Below are 19195 nucleotides of genomic sequence, written 5' to 3'. Positions count from 1 at the left end.
TTTTCCCATTTTCCCCATTTTATGATAATCTTTTAGAACATTAGAGGTAAAATAATAATAATAATAATAAATATACTACAAGACACAACGCTATCTAGCCGCAAAGTAAGCGTAGTTTGTGTTATGGTTAGCTGATGAATATTTTTATGAATATAATACACATGAATACTTATAACATACATTTAAACACCCAGACACTGAAAAACATTCATGTTCATCACACAAACATTTTTCTAGTTGTGGGAAACGAACCCACGGCCTTGGACGCGGAAAGCAGGGTCACTGCCCACTGTGCCACTCGGCTGTCGAATAATTACTGTCAACTGCTAAATGAAGTGAAGTAACTAACCCCCTGTTCGAAAAACTGTACTAAAGTTAAGTACAAAAGTGGTTATTTATGCTTCAATATTAGTCGCCTCACAAAACAACCCAATACCTGATAATTCGCGATTAATCGAACATAAAACTGATCACATTTATTAAATAAGAATGAAGGAATTTGCCTAGATCATTATTATAATGTTAAGGATTACTTTAACGATAATAAAGCTTGGGTGTGAATTGCAAACTTCATTGAGTGAAAACTTCATAGCTTTTTGAATTTACTGTGAGATAGGGAAAATTAAAAAAAATATTTACCCGACTAAGTTTGATGTGGGCTCTTATTAGACCAGCTTTAGCTTTAAGTTGGTGAACGAAGTTATCACCAACCCCTTACAATTATGTAAACATAGTGTTATGTCATATGGAATCTTGCTATGGGGTAAAGCAGCTGATATCGAAACTATATTTATATTGCAGAAAAGAGCTGTACGATCAATATATAAACTTAAATCACGCGAATCCCTCCGTGAGAATTTTAAAGAAATAGGGATACTTACTGTAGCTTCACAATATATTTATAATAATATAGTATTTGTAAGACAACATATTAGTCTTTATAAACAAAAAGTGGACATAAACAGTCGACTTACAAGAAATGAGCATAAGTTAGTGTCATCTGCATATCTTCTGCGAAAGGTACAGAACTCATTTGTGGGATTGAGTATACGCTTTTATAATATGATTCCTAAGGTGATTTTGGACCTACCTATGCATAAGTTTAAAGAATATGTTAAATCACATTTATTACAGCGAGGTAGAATGGAAGCAGCCAGCCTCGCTCTCATCTCCCGCAAGATAGCAAAATGATTGTAAATGTTGATGTTGGAAAAGAGCAAACATTGAATATACCTTGGCTTTTATGATGAGATGATAAAAAAAAAAAGATGTAAACTAATAGAAATAATTCCATCTTAGCGTTTTTATATTAATTGTTTTATATTTATCTTATATATTACTTGACTTGGACAGTGGAAAAAATATGAATATCACCAGTGGGTGATGATGTTATTGATATCACTTGAGAGTGATGATGATGTGGATATCACTAGTGGGTGATGATGTTATTGATATCACTTGAGAGTGATGATGTTGTTGATATCACCAGTGGGTGATGATGTTATTGATATCACTTGAGAGTGATGATGTTGTTGATATCACCAGTGGGTGTTGGTGTTTTGGTATATATTGGTTTGACTATTAGACTGTACCGATTGCATCTGTGACTAAATGAGACTAACAATGTCAATGACAGAATTGATGGGAAATACATTTACCTGTGTGGATATTTTGATAGTTGGACTGGAGGCAAAAGGATAAATTGTTTTGAGATTTATATTGAGATGGAAATATTTGGATTGTGATTGTACATGTTAAAATGTACAAGATAATAGAAAATGAGTATTTTTTATTTACATTGTTGAAAATTAATCATTTTACTTTATTAGAAGTATTATATTGTTGTAATATGTTAAATGGTGTGGAATTTTAATGAAAATTTTTTTTGGTCTCTTTCACTTTAATTATAAAATGTTATGATTATGCCTATCTTTTGATAAAATATTGTTTACAGTTTATTGATAAAAGTGTATACAGAATGTAACTGATTTGATGATTTTTTATGCTTATATACCATTTGAACTAATGTTATAGAGATGTACATAAGATGATGTACTTATAAGGATGTTCTTTGAACCTAAAGACTTATGATACAATACATATACCTAAAAAGAATAACCCTATGTACTTCGAGAACGAAGTACTTGTCAGAATGGCCATGTTAGGAAATAGGGAATTACAGCACTTTATCTATGATAAACCCCATGATTATATTAAATATATCAACAAATCATAGTTTGTATACTCATTGATAATGTATTGAAAATAGAATAATGGACTTTAGTAGACTGTCAAATAAAAGTATAGGATCTATGGCGAGAGACGCGAGTTTGACAAGTTAGATTGGCGGCAAAAGAAAAGTGAGGACGGATTTAAATTAATGAATTGAGAAAAGGAGATTAAGTAAAGTATTCTGGATAGAACGTTACAAATTGGGAATAGATGATTTATAATGGAAACGATATACTTAAGGAAATATTGTTGTGACGAAACAAGAGTCGTATGTATTGGTGATGGAGTTGAGATAAGTTGTTGGTACTATGTTGGTACCTGATGTTGCATCAGATAAGTATATCTCTTATATCCTTTGGGTTATTCAGGTATAATATATGGAGCCCTAGCACTATTTTATACAGATAGCGTATGTAGCAGAGGTTGCTCTATACAAACAACTTGTTCCAAAAGTCCTGATGTTATAAGTGATCATAGTAGTTATGTTTGACCTTTCTTATATGTCTTGTATCAAAGGGCTTAGCGTTATAACATATGACAATGTTGTAATTGTGTTTATAAGTTTTGTTTTAATTGATTGAATAAAAGAGCAACGGTAGAGTTTCTTGCCAGTGGTCTTCTCTGCCGAAGACAGCATTCCGAACTGGTAGTAAAGTCATTTGAAGGTAACAAGTAATATGAATTATAGAGAAGCCTAATATACAGTATTAGAGTCAGTCCAGTTGTTTTATTTCACTCCTTGGGAAGTCAGGTTTATAGAGTACAGACCCACAACACTGCTCTAAAGCAGGTTGGTGGGATTTAATGATGTCTTTTATAAATTTAATACTTTAATAGGAAGGAAGAATAATAGTCATGAGAATAAATAAGAACTGCTAAGAAACTAGGTATTTAGCTTCAATAATACTGTTAATTAATGAAAGATTTAAGTGCCATCCTGAACATTGTGGGTATTGAAGTGAATATCTGAATACCTGGGCCTTCCATTTTTCTATATTTTCTTAGCACGTGCAAAGTTTAATTTGGATCGGTTAAGTAGTTTTTGCGTGAAAGCGTAACAAAAAAACTTACATTCACATTTATAATAGTAGTAGGGATAGGGACAACGATATTATATATGACTTGTTTAGACTCATTATACCTTTTAACTCCTCGTCAACCTGATGGCTCTCCTTTTTGCCCAGTAGCCGTAGCAAAAAGTGCGTTTATGTGCTACGGTGGCTACACCCCGTAGCCCGCATGAAATGCACGCTCTACGAGTCGGCTTCAGTTGGCGCTAACTTTCAGCCCGTGACGTACGTGGCTACGTGGAATGTCTACGCCGCGTGTCGTCTCGTAAATAAAAACTTCGTCAGTCTAACTTTTTAAACCAGATCGTATTTTTGCAAAAGATTAAGGCACTTATAACAGTGGTACAGTTAGTTATTTCGTGTTCAACAAATTATGTATTCGGTTAAAAAGTTTTAACATATTTACTACCTGTATTATAAAAATAATAAAATAATAAAATGTAAAATATATTGGAATTTGGAAATTATGAATACATTAAAATAGTATGTTTTACAAGTAAGTGAAAAGTGGTTAATTTTGCGTGAAAAATAATTATAGTTTATCTAGTAACAAGAACAACGGGGACTTTACATTTATGTTTGGAAATTATTTATGCACCAAAACTATCAAATGTTTAATATACTTTTAAGTTAAAAGTGGTTTAAGTTAAATAATATAAATTATAATATAATTATAGTTCAGTCTTCTTAAACAAATAACATGAATTTATATTTAAAAGAAAACCTATTTACCAATCGCAGTTATATATGAGATAGTATAAAAGTAATCAAAAAAGAGACTTTAAGTATGCAAACAAAGTTTTAGTAACGCTTTATTAAAGTGCGCGCTCCAATACTAAAAAAACGTGTGCAGTTCAATAAAAATAAAATGATTAAGTGACATAGTTTTGGAAATACACAAAAACGTGGAAAAATGACGTCACTTATGTCATCAAATGTGTCCTCAAATGCGTCACTGGAAACGTCAACGTCGGCGATTGACCGCCAGTTCTGGGATTACTTCGAGATGGCGGATGAGAGGCATAACATTACCTGGGAGGAGGTTTCGGGGCGCCAGCAGGGCGCCGTGCTGAGTGCGTATGGAGTTCTAATGGGCGTTGGAGCTGTAGGCAACGTGGTCGTGCTGGCAGCGTTGGCTGGAGCGAGACGCCGGCGCTCACGCGTCGACATGCTCATGACGCATCTAGCAGTCGCTGACGTGTGCGTCACCTGTGGAGTCATACCTTTAGAGGTAAAATTGTAATTAATTTATACATTTTTAAAATTGTCCCGATCGCCAGAGTCATATGTTCAAATCCTGTAAGTTCCAAAATGTTCATATGCATTTAAAAAGTTTATAAATTTGATATTTCCTCCTCCTTTATTTTTGTGAAAACTTCTTTAAGTAAGGTAGGATAAGATAAGTAAGAGAATAGAAAAACACGTGTTTTTTGTCGCAATATTGTAACATTTACAATCATAAAGAGATACACGCTGATGCGATTTAAAATTGACGCGGCAACAGAAATTATGGTTTGATACAAATTCCACACGACTCTGTTATAAATTCGTGCGAATTACTTGTGCAATATGAGAGAGAAACATGCAGTGCAAAATACTACTTACGTTATAAACATTTTGTAATTCATGTAAATAAAGTCGCTGCCGTCGTTGGTGCGGTTAGATTATTTAAACTGACTTAATTTCGATGAAGTTTTCAGCAGTAGATAGAGCGGTTCAGGAGGAAGCTTCATTCTTGTACGGCATTGTATATCTTAAAAAGATCAATAAAATAGCCCACGTGTGGGATTGTGATAACATAAACAACACCCGCTACGTTTCTTGTGGGCTTCTTCTAAGACCAAGGTAGGGCGTGTTAACTTGAAATAAAGTTATCACCATCATCTCACTAACAGATACACATTTTTTTAGTAATGGAGATAGAATAAAGATTTTTTTGACTTTGACTTTAATTTCAATTTCAATTACTTAAGCACAATATATAATGTTACATTTATATAACAATATTAAAAATAAATCTAATTATATAATTTAAAACGTATGTACACCCAGTTTGGGCGCAGCCATTTTTTTTAAATAAATAATTTTATGAAAGACATCGTATAGGTATTATTGGGGATGCTAAAAAAAAAACTCGTGATGCTAAAAAAAATGCAATTGCTCGTTGAGGTATTCTTTAAATATTTTTTACTAGCTGTTGCCCGCGACTTCGTCTACGTTTGATTTTGGTTTTTGATGTGGCATTAATTTTAGTTGTAGATCGAAAAAAAATTAAAGTATGTAGTATTGCTAAGCCTTAAATCAGGGGCTTGCTGCTGTCCGCTGAGCAGTTCTGTCCTCTATCTCCAACCACAGTTTGGGCAAAATTAAACACATATCATAACCTCTATAGTACAAAAATAATTATTTAAATCGGTTATCGGAGTTATGGTGTAAAATCGTCAAACACTCATCCCCTCTCCCAAAGGAACCGAGCTTTATGTCAGGATAAAAAGTATCCTATATTACTTCTAACACTTCCAAGAATATGTGTACAAAGTTTCATGAGGCTCGATTAAGTAGTTTTTGCGTGAAAGCGTAACAAACAAACTTACATTCACATTTATAATATTAGTAGGTATATTTTTAGGTATTCTTTAATTAATTGTTATTTTCAGTGTTCCTAATAAAATCTGGCAGATGGTTAAATACTTTTATAGGCATTGGACTTTATACAACTATATATAAAAACTGTCAAAAATTGCGAAGATTCGCAGAGTGTGTAAGGCATGCACTGCGAAAAATACCGCGCTATTTCTTTTTCGCAATTCTGTGGCATCCGCAATCATGAGATACACGCAATTGCGATTAAAAAATCACGCGCTAAAAAGCTGTGCTTTCATATTTCTAGGCGGTGCCGTGTGGATTTAATTCGCTAAAAAATATACATGTTATGAATTGTATATCGCTCTAAAAAATTTACGCAAATCGCGAGGAAATTCATTTATCAGTTATAATACCTTGTGATATGTTAGTATTTCAAGTACAAACAACTTAACGTCGACTTGCCTGTAACTTGACTTCAAGTTACAGTGATAAGCAATATGGGGTAAGGAGATACAAACAATCCATATAAAGTATATTTTGTACCTGGTGACGCATGTGTTATAGCGAATTTTCAGATAGATCTCGTTTAAGTCAAATTTCTAATCAGACTTCATTTATTTCAAGTAGGCCTACTTTAGGAGAAGCCCTTTTTAAGCGTGTTATATGTTTGTCGTTTCTGTGGCATCGTTCCAAGAAATGAATATTGGTCCAAGATGGGTGATTAGTTATTTATCAAGACTCCCTCAGTATCGACATACAATGAAAGGGCTCGACTAGTAGAATAATGTACACTATATTGAAAGTCGGATTTTTTTAAATTTAAAATTTATATATTATGAAAAGTGAAGTCGGTCTGTTTGTAGTGACTCTACAATCGGTTCGGAAGGCAGACTCTACCAAGAAGCCGGCATGAAACTCAGCATATGCATTTTTCAAACATTAATAGCGGGAGATGAGAGCGGAGCTATTTGCAATGATGATTCAATAATCATTTCACTGTTTAAAAATCATTTTCTTTCCTGTGATCATTCGTCTTGACAAAAACGAGCCGAGACTAAGGATTCAAAGATAAAAATATGTTATGATTTAAATGAACTTGTGTGAAATTCAGTTTCAATTAAGTCTTTGTAGATGAAATGGATCATAAACGAGATCAGACTTCATGTTTGTTGGGAATAAATATAATTAAAATTCTATTTGACTAAAGCTTTTCGTTTTAATATACGATATTCACGTTATGATATACTGTTACTCGAGTAAGACGTGATATTTGATTTCGTTTCGTACATTTAATGGAATACTCGAGCGCATTTATTATGTTTTTTATAAATCCCGCGGGTAGAATGTTGAGTCGACGGTTATTGTTCCGATCGTCGTTTCAATCATGTCATGTCAATGGTCTTCTCGCGAAAAGCTTCGACCAACATCTTAAGAAGCTTTCGCTTGGTTGTTGGATCAAGGGTCGGATACAGAAGGCAGTAGTCCTTGAAACGGCGCGTATTGTGAGGAGGTTCCTCACCGCCGGTCGCTTGGGCATTCAAAACCCCCGCAAGCGGAGGGTGGATGTTTTTTCTTATACATTTTTAGTAGTGTTTTTTTATTTCTATAAGCATTGTTAAGAATTAAAAAAAAATTGAAAGTCAATAAATGATACAGTAAAACACATTAAAAGAATAATAATAATAAATTACTATATATATACTTTCATATCTTAACTAAAACGCTGAGATCTCCTTTTAAGCATATAATATACTTGTACCAGGAGGTCTCGCTGTTCTCTAACAAAATGTGTACAAACATTGAGCTATTTAACAAATCACTTGTTTCAAAGGTGAAACAAAACATCGGGAGGAAACCGGCATGCCTGAGAGTTAAACATAATGTTCCCAAAGGTGTGTGGAGTGGAGTCCACCAATCACTAATCAGCACTGGGTCAGCGTGGTGGACTACGGCCTTACCCCTTCTCATTGTGGGAGGAGACCCGTGCTTTGTAGTGGGTTGTAAAGGGTTAATGTGATGGTGATGATGACTCCTAACAGGCGATGAGGTTAGATTGCAGTTAAGGGCTAAGATGTTATGAAAAAAAGAAAAGGAAGAACCGTTTGTTTACTTGGCATTTTTGACTATGTTACTCTCCGATCGTTCAACTAACTCTATGCCAAAAATTCAGTAGATTTGTTGATTAGTTAGGGCGTTATGAAGGCACAAACAAACAAACACACTTTGGCATTTATAACATAAGTAAGGATGCCTACATACAGACTGTTTGAAGACCTCGTTGGTCTAGTGGTCAGCATGTTGACCGCGGATGACGTGGTCCTAGTTTCGATTATCGGGTCGTGATTTAAATGGTTTGGTATTGGGTTTTTCGTACCGGTGGGACCGTAACTCAGAGATCTTATACTTTGTAGTAACGCTGATAGCCTTTTGGTTAAGACTTCAGTTTCGGGTGTCCCAGTTTCGCCCTGGTAAGCCCTATTTAACCCTATTAAACTATTTTAAGTTATGTGCTTTGTTATATCAATTCCTTTAACGGCGAAGGAAGCATCGCGAGGAACACTTAATACCTGGGTGTTCTATATAAAGTACTCAAATTCTTGTGAAGCCAACCATTCACGTTTAGCTAGTGACGAGTATAAAATACTTGAAGATCGGAGTAAAATGGATCTTATCTGCTTTGAATTAAAGCTCAAAATAAACCTGCTTTAACTTTTGGCATTTGTAAAACATAAACCAGAAGTACAGGATTTGCGACTCTGAAACGAGTAACATTAGATTCATTTTACTTCGATGATACAGAGTTGGATATGCGAAAACGATTCCTCGGCTACTGTAGTGTAGTAAGCTAATGATGATGAATGGTTTCAGATCGGCTGGAAGTACACCAACGCGTGGCTGGTCGGTAACCTTCTGTGCAAGGTGCTGCTTGTGATGAGGGCCTTCGGACTCTACCTCTCCTCCAACGTGCTCGTCTGCATTTCCATTGATAGGTACGTATTCGGAGCCCCATACTCGCCGGTTTGTAGGTGGTAGGTGGAGGGTTTAGGTTACCTAGCAGCCAGCAGTAAGACAATAGACAGCAGTAGCCTGATGGTGATTGAATATTGTTAAGGGGCCATTCAAGTAAGTAATATGCAAGCACTATGGGGGGGGGGGGGGGGGCTTTGTTGTGCTTATTTTTGATGACATTAGGGTGGTGGGATCATGATTACGTCAGCAGTAGTTATTTTTTTTTTCATAAAAGTATAGCAATCCCGAACATTAAAAGAAAAATGCATATACCAATGTTTATGTACGTTGGGGGAGTTGCTCATTTAATATTTACTATTTCATTTTAAATTCTATTTAAGATTCATTAATATCAATTTCACATTTTATTGATATTTTCATTTGTTAAATAGAAAATTGAAGGTTAGCTCCGCACATGTCAATATAACCTGGTCATTGAATATTATGGAATGTTACAATCGTCACTATATTCATTTTGATATTCACAATTTATCCGTTTGAAAATATTGGAAATAAATAATCCCAATTGATTATGATATTTGCCACTAGCTGGCGCATAAGTCAAGAAGCGTGGAGTATGTGACATATACTTACGACCAATCCAAATTATTATTTTCAAATAGCGGAATCTACACAGACGGACGTAAGCGTTACTTCCGTCAGAAAAAAATCTGAATTACTCCCTAGTCGCGCCTAAAGAAGTTTTACTTCAAAAATCTGCTTACGTAATATTTTAATGGCCCCTTATATTAATTAATGTTTGACCAAAAATACGCAAAAATAGCTGAGAATCCGACAAACCGGTGGTAGAATCACTTAAAACAGACACACTTGAGTGTTCCATAACTCCTTTTAAAGTTTTTCTTTTAAAATAAATTTTTGTTTTTAGCTGCGAGGTCAATTACAATGTCTCACTGTCAGTTAGGACTCTTGAATAATATTGGAACTGCTTTCGACCGGGAAGCTCGGGAAGGGTGATATTCTAAGGAAGTTTGCGAAGACGTCATCCACTCGGTTATCGGCAAACACTTCGTTCAGCTTGCTGTGATCTTAAACATAGAGATCGTTTACATGCGAGAGAATCACAAACTTTAACGCAAAAATGCTTTGATCCTTATGAAATATTATTCAAGTGCAATTCTATTCATATTAGAGGTTATATCTGTTACAGTAGGAATTTGAAACGTAACATAACATAATAGAGGTTATTTCTGTTACAGTAGGAATTTGTAGCGTAACATAACATAAACGAGGTTACATCTGTTGCAGTAGGAATTTGTAACGTAACATAACATAATAGAGGTTATATCTGTTGCAGTAGGAATTTGTAACGTAACATAACATAATAGAGGTTATATCTGTTGCAGTAGGAATTTGTAACGTAACATAACATAATAGAGGTTACATCTGTTGCAGTATGAATTTGTAACGGTATCAACATTTAACATTTTTAAATGTGTTTTTTAATTGCCGAGGACGGCCTATTGGCGCAGTGGGCAGCGATCCCGTTTTCTGAGTCCAAGGCCGTGGATTCGATTCCCACAACTGAAAAATGTTTGTGTTATGAACATTAATGTTTTTCAGTGTCTGGGTGTTTATATGTATAATTAACTATTAATTTATTTTTTTCATAAATAGTTCATCAGTTATCTTCGTACCCACAACACAAGCTGCGTTTACTTTGGAGCTAGATGGCGATGTGTGTATTGTCGTAAAATATTTATATATTTATTATATTTAAAGATTCCTTTACAAAAATTGTTTCTGTTACATTTAAAAATGTATTTCATATAAAGCTGTTTTTAGAACAGTGTTAAGACCACATTATTACGAATACAGCTTGAAACCCTGTCTGATATTATCTCCTCAGGCTAAAATGTTATAATAGACTAAAATCACAGAATTAAGAACATACAGAAACCGTGTATACGACCACTTTATATTGGTTTCGATTAAACGGTTGTTCAATTCATACCATTTAGCAGTTGACACTAATTATTTTACCTCTAATGTTCTAAGCATTCACAATAAAATGGGAAAATGGTAATATTTGTGACCTAGCAACATTCCAGGGGATTAAATGAGACTCTGTACTTTCTTCATTGAATGGTTAAAATGTAAAAATAAGGTATATTATGTCTTGAAACATTATACGACACTTTTTATACCGAAAACCCCTATATTATGTACTACTTTTATCACGACGGTACGTTAAAATTGCTCTCTGTGGTTCCAATATCACGCGAGAATTGTTAATTTTCATCGGTAAAAACAATGTTGCGTTTAAGTTAAGGTTTTATCAACTAAAAATGCATATATTTTAAATTCCGAAATTGCTCCAGCCGGAGATCGAACACGGGACATCCCACTTAGAACCACAGCGCTCACTGTTGTGCCATGAAGGTCGTCAAAACATAGTCACGATGCACGCAGTAGGTACCTACTTACACGAGTGTGAAGTTACATGGAGAACTAAATATAACTTGTAGAATTGCGCTAGAAAGGCTGCTAGTTTGGACTCGTTTCCAACTTTTTACAATGTATTACTGTTGGAACTTTTTAATGGCAAGTTCTCGCTGAAAAATATTTTCTAAAGAATCTATCCAGAGGGGCCTAACTTATGCACCTGTTAATAGGTTTGAAGTTAGTATATTGGCGCAGAAGTTTACTGAAATGACGGGCCAGAAACTTTTAAGTATTAGATTTTTATGTCAAGCAAATTCTGGGTAGGTACTAAGAGTTATAAAATACAATTTGTGCGTCCTTCTGCCGCAGGGAGTACTTTACACATTCGTTTCGGGTTAAAAGCTCGGTCATTTGGCGGCACATGTTTGTTGGTAAAGGATGACTGGTCTAGAAAAATTTCCAAATTAATAGATTCAAAATTTGAACAGCCGACGTTCAACCCGGGACCCGCGCCAGGAAGATAATATAAACACTAGATTTCCTTATGAAAAGTAAGCTTAATTTGCTATACTCCGCGAAAAGCAGGAGAATCTGTATGGTGTCATTTATAATATCTTCAATCCTTCTACTCCACACAAAACAGATCTTCGGCAAAGTACCCTCTACGCACGTTTCGTTCCGAAACCGGAGCATCCTCAGCAGATGTTTAAATAATTTTAAAGACTAGATTTCCTCGTAACAAACGCTTCAAGCGATTCAATGAAAACCGTACCGCACCGTCATAACGTATAGTTTTTAGATTGAGTTTAGTTTTATATTGGTTATATTACACTATCTTCTTAATAAATAGAAAAAATACAGTATCATATTCTTTTATCGTTAAAACTAAAACCACATACGATTTAAGTGCAGAGTACATATAATATAGTAGGTAATCGTTTCTGATTGGGGATAAATAAACAATATGTTCGGAAGAATGATCTGGGATTGCTTTATCTCGTATTAAAGATTTCCAGTTATGCTTTTTTTATAGCTGGTAATTGATGGACCAAGCAGATATCCCACCTAATGGTAAGTGTTTTTGCTCGTAGCTTTAAGTTTAAGTTGGCGAACGAAATTATCACCATCACCTAACAATTATGGTAACATAAAATATGAATGAAGGCTTCACAACTGGCCTACATGAATATTTGAACTTGAACTTGAACATTGAATTTGAATGTAAATTCGAAAGGGTTGACGGCAAGAGACCCGACAGTATGACTATAGTACCTCGGTCTATGGGGCGTGCGATGGTGTGGGATGCGACCTGCGTTGACACGACGCTTCTCACTTGCCGAGTACGTCCCAAAAAGCGGTAGCAGCTGCCGAATCTGCTCAAATGCTTAAGCGCCGTAAATAATCCGTTATTTGTAATGACTACGTTTTTGCAGCGCTTGCGTTTGAGGCTCTGGGCCCATGGGCTTCGGACACGAAAGATTTTATTAGCGTCGTGTCCCAAAAATTAGTCCTTACATCTGGTGATCCAAGAGCTGGCGTTTATTTAGCCCAACGGCTAAGTCTAGTAATTCAAAGAGGCAATAGCGCCATAGCATTTTGGGTACAATGCCCATAAGTGAATAGTTAGACGGCTTATATTTATTGTAAATATTAATTTTAGTTTGTAATTATTATTACCCTAGAAAAATATATTTTTCGTTGGTGTATTAATAAAGAATAGATCCGAAGGCAGGCCGAAGTTCTAACTACTAAGCAAGCAGCGCTTTATAAAGACAAATTGTGCTTAAATTGTTATTCGCACAAACCGATATATCATATACACATCTTGAGCATGGAACCCTTAAGACAATTGATACAGGTTCACCCATTATGTATTAACGAGTGAACCTGCGGTATTGTATTGACTAATGAAGCGAACAGAAGCGAGAAGACCCAGGTGATGTTTAGTCTTTAATGCGCCCATTCACAGAGATTCATCAAAATAAAATACAAAATATTAAAATATAACATTCTTAATAAAATATATATATCCGCGATACGGAGTTCGCCGGGACAGCTAGTTTATGATATTAGTAGGATAGTAGAATAGTAGATAAGTCATCTTAATACACAGATAACAAATCTTATACAAGCCTTGTTTAAAAAGGGGTACCTAACTACTTAGTTGGTACATTAGTGCTAATAAATTGCTTATGGAGCAAAAGAACTACTGCTGAGTTCCTTGCCGGGTTTTTCTAAATAGGACCTGCGAAACCGGTAGAGTCACTACAGATAGACAGACTTGAAATTCAAATTCAAATTCAAATTCATTTGTTTCAAGTAGGCCTACTTTATAAGCACTTTTGAAACGTCAAGTATGTATGTTTGTTTGCCGGCAAGAAATTCAGTAGTTGCTCTTTTCCAACATCAACATTTAAAATCATTTTGCTATCTTGCGGGAGATGAGAGCGAGGCTGGCTACTTCCATTCTACCTTGTCATTGAGGAATTCATCAAATGTATAGTAACCTCGCTGTACTAGATGCGTTTTTACACATTTTTTAAATGTATGCATTGGTAGGTCAAGAATTTCCTTTCCTTGAGTTTTCAATAGTGCTTATATTAGGCCTACTTAAAATAACGGAATTTTAAATTTGTGTTTATGTCTCCTTCTAGGCGAGTTGCTTGAAGATTTCATTTGATACCGTCCGCATGTGAATGGCACCAAAGGGCAAAAACCAATATCGTGTGATGAAGCCATTAAAGGCTCCATGTTATTTATTGCACGTGTATGTTCAAATACCTACATCGTAGGCAAACTGGGGGATCGCAGGCTTGCTCTAGACTGCAATCTCACGTGATGGTAAGTGACGTTGCAGTCTAAAATAGTAGCGGGCTAACCTATTGGGGGTATGAGAGTTATTGATTTACCCCTATTGTTTCTACATGGTATCGTACCGGTACGCTTAATAGCTTGATGGCACGTCTTTATCGGTACGGAGGTTTTTTTTTTAATTTCAGATTTTTTTCCGTAGACTTACAACATTAATACTGATAAACACCCAGACACTGAAAAACATTTATGTTCATCACACAAACATTTTCCTGCTGTGGGAATCGAACACAGTAATGAGCTCGGAAAGCAGGATCGCTGCCCACTGCGCCACTCGGCCGTCAACTGGCTTACTAATTGTAAGTTATGGTTAACTGTGAGTATAATAAATATTAAAAAGGTTGATTTTCCTTTTTAAACTCTTACTTGTAAGACAAAGTCGATACAAAGAGCCCCTTCTAGACAGCCATTTAAGAGACTGGTCAAGGAGTATCTCTTGAAAAGGTTTGAATTACGCCCTTTTCCGCGCGTAAGTACTCTTCGCTCCAAGTTTATCTCGTAACACTGTTTTCTGTATCTAGTTTTATTTTTGTTTGTTTGTTTGCATTCTTTATTGCACACACAATTATTATAAAGTAAAAGAGCTTCGCATCTTCGTTTCTGATCCGCACCGCTAGGATCTGGAATGCCATTTTTCCCAGTGCCTACAATATGAGTACCTTCAAATCAAGAGTGAATAGGTATCTTCTAGGCAAGCGCGCAACCTTAGGCTGCATCATCGCTTACCATCAGGTGTGATTGCAGTCAAGCGCTCGTCTATAAACATAAAAAAAAAGTGATTGATTTTCATTTCGCATGTAATGTAGGTAGAGCTGTATCTGATTTATTTCAGTAAAAACTTTGGAATTGGCTTACTCAAAAACTATTAGCGTTTTGGTTTCACAGATGAGTCTCAGAGACAGCCAATATAATACCTCTAAAGCCTCTGAAAGTAAGCGTAGCTTGTGTTATAGGTACTGAAATGACTGGTGAATATTTTTATTAATAATATACAACCAGACACTGAAAAACATTCATGCGCATCACACAAAAATTTTCAAGTTGTGGGAATCGAACCCACAGCCTTGGACTCAGAAAGCAGGGTCGCTGCAAATTGCGCCAATCGGCCGTCCAATGATTCGGTTATGAATTCGGTTGTATTTCATAATGCAATATCTGATTCCTGTCGTATTCGGTTCCTCAAAGTTAATAAAAAAACGATTCCGATATTTCGCATCTGGCGTCCCGTGACGGAAACACATTTTTTTTTATTAAGACTTCATTATCATTCAGTTTCATAGATGAGTCTCAGAGACAGCCAATATAATACCTCTAAAGCCTCTGAAAGTAAGCGTAGCTTGTGTTATAGGTACTGAAATGACTGGTGAATATTTTTATTAATAATATACAACCAGACACTGAAAAACATTCATGCGCATCACACAAAAATTTTCAAGTTGTGGGAATCGAACCCACGGCCTTGGACTCAGAAAGCAGGGTCGCTGCAAATTGCGCCAATCGGCCGTCCAATGACTCGGTTATGAATTCGGTTGTATTTCATAATGCAATATCTGATTCCTGTCGTATTCGGTTCCTAAAAGTTAATAAAATAACGATTCCGATATTTCGCATCTGCCAGGCGTCCCGTGACGGAAACACATTTTTTTTTATTAAGACTTCATTATCATTCAGTTTCATAGATGAGTCTCAGAGACAGCAAATATAATACCTCTAAAGCCTCTGAAGGCTTATTTCAGTTTTCATTTACACGTTGTATAAGATTATACATATTTATTTGCACGCCTTTTTTTTTGAAATTTTGAATACATCTTTGTATTTAAATGTACACGTATGCCCATAAAGTATTTATATATAATATCTATACTTATAATAAAACTGTAACTGATAGATTTCTGTACATTTAATATATTTTGAAAATCGTATCCTGGGGATGCAGAGTCCAAAACTGATTTTTATTTAATTTTTGTCTGTCTGTGTCTGTCTGTCCGGACATCACGTGAAAACTACTAAAGGGATTTAAATAAAATTTAGCATAGTGGTAGCTGGTATTCCGGGTCAACATATAGGATACTTTTTATCCCGATAAACAATAAGTTTCCTCCGGGAAACGGGATGAAATTTTTTATCAATTTTACTTCATAACTCCGTTAAATTTGAACCGATTTTAATAACTCTTTTTTTGTTTGAAAGTGTATACTACCAAGCAAGTACTGTCTCATTAATGAAGATTAATGGAGATCTGCTAAATATTGTCGGAGATAAAGGACATAACTCTTCACAGAAAACACCAAGTTGGCATATAGGACAGCGATCGAATGCATGCGTATGGTACGCATGCATTCGATCGCTGTCCTATACTAATATTATAAACCTATCCCTTATATATATATTAATATTACATATATTTTTTATGAACCACCGCAATCGTATTTCAGGCAAAGAATAGAACCATTTTGACTTACAGCTATTCACTTTTCGTCGAAATCGACAATGAAGATGTAAATGGGCCATCGGGGTTTTAAAAGGGGTGACGTCAGCATTTTTGCTAATGACGTCATAATCCACACCAGTGTTCTTAATTGCTTGGTTAAGGGAAGAAAAACCTTTCTCCCTTTCACTGTAGATTAGACGGTTTTTAGGATTCTGTTGTTAAACAAGTTAAACGAAATACTTAAACACTAAAGGTCTTGGTCTTGGAACTCACCAGCGTTCATTGCTTGGTTATGGGAAAACCTTTTTCCCTTACAGTTTAGCCTAGACGGTTCTTGGGACTACGGGATCCCAAGAACCGTCTAACAAGTTAAACTAAATATAAAAAAATTGGTTGCCTGTAAAGTCGGTATACGGGCGAAAGTTTTACGTGACAACGACTTTGAGTGGTAAAATAATTTTAATGTGAATATTCATTCGTATAGTAGGAAGAAGGATGAAATAATAGTAACAATTTAAAACATTTATTTAGGTATACAAAGAATTATATTTAAAACATTAATTTATACAAAGAATCTCGCACTGAATTTCATATTAACAAAATTTTATTTTTACCTTTACACATACATACGTATTTATATACAAATATACATACAATAACTTGCAATACATTTGCGTACAATGAAACAGCGTTTACTACTAAGGGACGCGTGCCTTTCACTTTTTATCTCTCTCGCTCTTAGGCGTGCTAACCGGGCCCGAGTGGAAGGGACGCGTGCCTCTCACTCGCTCTCATTGTGAGCGCATAACGTTAGCGGAGCGTAACGCAGTTTCTTGAAGTGTCACCCGGCAAACCAATTTATAAGACGTTGTCACGTCAAAACCAGTTGTTAGGGGAAAATATGGGAATTTATAATCTCAGAATTATCTTTGGTTTGCTACAGTCGGTCGTAGCTGGCTACCATCCTACTGCCAATATTATTGACAATATAAATATTGTTAATACCAATATTTCAACTCTTCAATACGCCCTGCACACAGGCAATATTATTGTCATTATTAACATATCAATCAACTACAGGCAGACTACAGGGCACGGATCTCCTTCTACAAATAAGGAGTCAGGGCCGTGTGGACATCACATTTTTGAGAGAAAAATTTAAAGATTTAAAAATAATGACAGTGTATAGTCAGTACATATTCGAAAATTTAATGTAAAACGTTCATAAAAAACGTTCATAAAAACATTTCTAAATTAAAAAAAAAATTTGACTGCAATAATTTTAACATTACAAGTAAGAATAAACTTACAGTGCAATACAACTAGGTTACATAAAATTCCCATTAATAAATACGCATAAGTAATATATACGCAAAAATAAAACACCCGGTTAAGTTTGTTGTGGACTTCTTCTTAGACCAGGACGCGTTTGGAACCCTCGTAGCTTTAGTTTTAAGTTTACGAATGTGGTTATCGCCATCATCTCACTACCGTGTTATTCTTATGTACGCATCAAAAGTGCCACCTATGGGCCTTTATGGGCCTACTTGAATAGAGATATTTTTTACTTTGACTTTGACTTTGACATGCCTTTGAGAACATTATGGAGAACATTATGGAGAACTCCCAGGCAAGTGATATTTTAACTTGGAATAGTTAGAGTTGCGTGCTGGGATTCGTACTCGCCCTCCGAAAGGTAAGTCGAAGCTGGGCTATCACCGCTTCCCTATATTTTATCAATATACAGAATATTGGCAATAACAATTACGTGTGTGCGGACATCCTAAAAGACGTGCAGTTAAGCTATAAACGTTGTAGTATAATAAATAAATATACTACGACAATGCACACATCGCCAACTATCCCCAAAGTAAGCGTAGCTTGTGTTATGGGTACTAAGATGTCTGATGAATATTTTTATAAACTATATACATAAATACACCCAAATACTGAAAAAACATTCATGCTCACACAAACATTTTCCAATAGTGGGAATCGAACCCACGGCCTCGGGCTCAGAATGCGGGGTCGCTGCAAACTGCGCCAATCGGCCGTCAATGCTGTATAGAAACCGATTAGGGGTTTAACACAACTCCTATTCTAGACTATTATAGACAAAATCATTGCTTACCGCCAAGTGAGGTTGCAATCGTGTCTACTTTAGTATAGTTGTTAACTTGTAGTGGAATAAGTTTCCGACCTGGGAATTGAACCTAGGACCTTGTAATTTGTAGTCGAGAATGTTAACAACTAGACCGACGAGGTAGTTACAATCAACTGCCTATCGAAACCTTTCTAACAATCCCAAGCTAGAAGAACTAATAAATTTTTCATTTGTTGAAACTGTATAACCTTATCTAAATATTACATATCTCAAAGTTTGGATCGATGTTTGTTACTATAACCCGCCAGAACGGATGAACGACTTTGGATACCATTAATTTTTAAATTATAATAATTGGTCAGCGGAAAACCATCGCCTATAGACAGAGCACCATTTCTCAGGGCATGCCAGGAACACGTCGTTACGTGCCCCCCTGTGTCCATTAACCTGAGGCGTTAAGCCGCATCGTCAACCAATCGACGTCCA

General features: G+C 35.6%; 1 protein-coding gene across 1 annotated transcript in view; it reads left to right on the top strand.

Moving 5' to 3' along the window:
- Positions 1–4215: 4215 nt before the first annotated feature.
- LOC120632858 (gonadotropin-releasing hormone receptor-like) overlaps positions 4216–19195 on the top strand; it is a 78169-nt gene continuing 63189 nt past the window's right edge. The window contains exons 1-2 of the mRNA XM_039902896.1: positions 4216–4533; positions 8757–8878. Of these exons, the coding sequence (XP_039758830.1) occupies positions 4216–4533; positions 8757–8878 (440 nt within the window). The remainder of the gene's footprint in view (positions 4534–8756; positions 8879–19195) is intronic.

This window comes from Pararge aegeria, chromosome 20 (assembly GCF_905163445.1).
Source record: "Pararge aegeria chromosome 20, ilParAegt1.1, whole genome shotgun sequence".
Taxonomy (NCBI): Eukaryota; Metazoa; Arthropoda; class Insecta; order Lepidoptera; family Nymphalidae; genus Pararge; species Pararge aegeria.
This window is presented reverse-complemented; position numbering and strand designations above follow the sequence as displayed.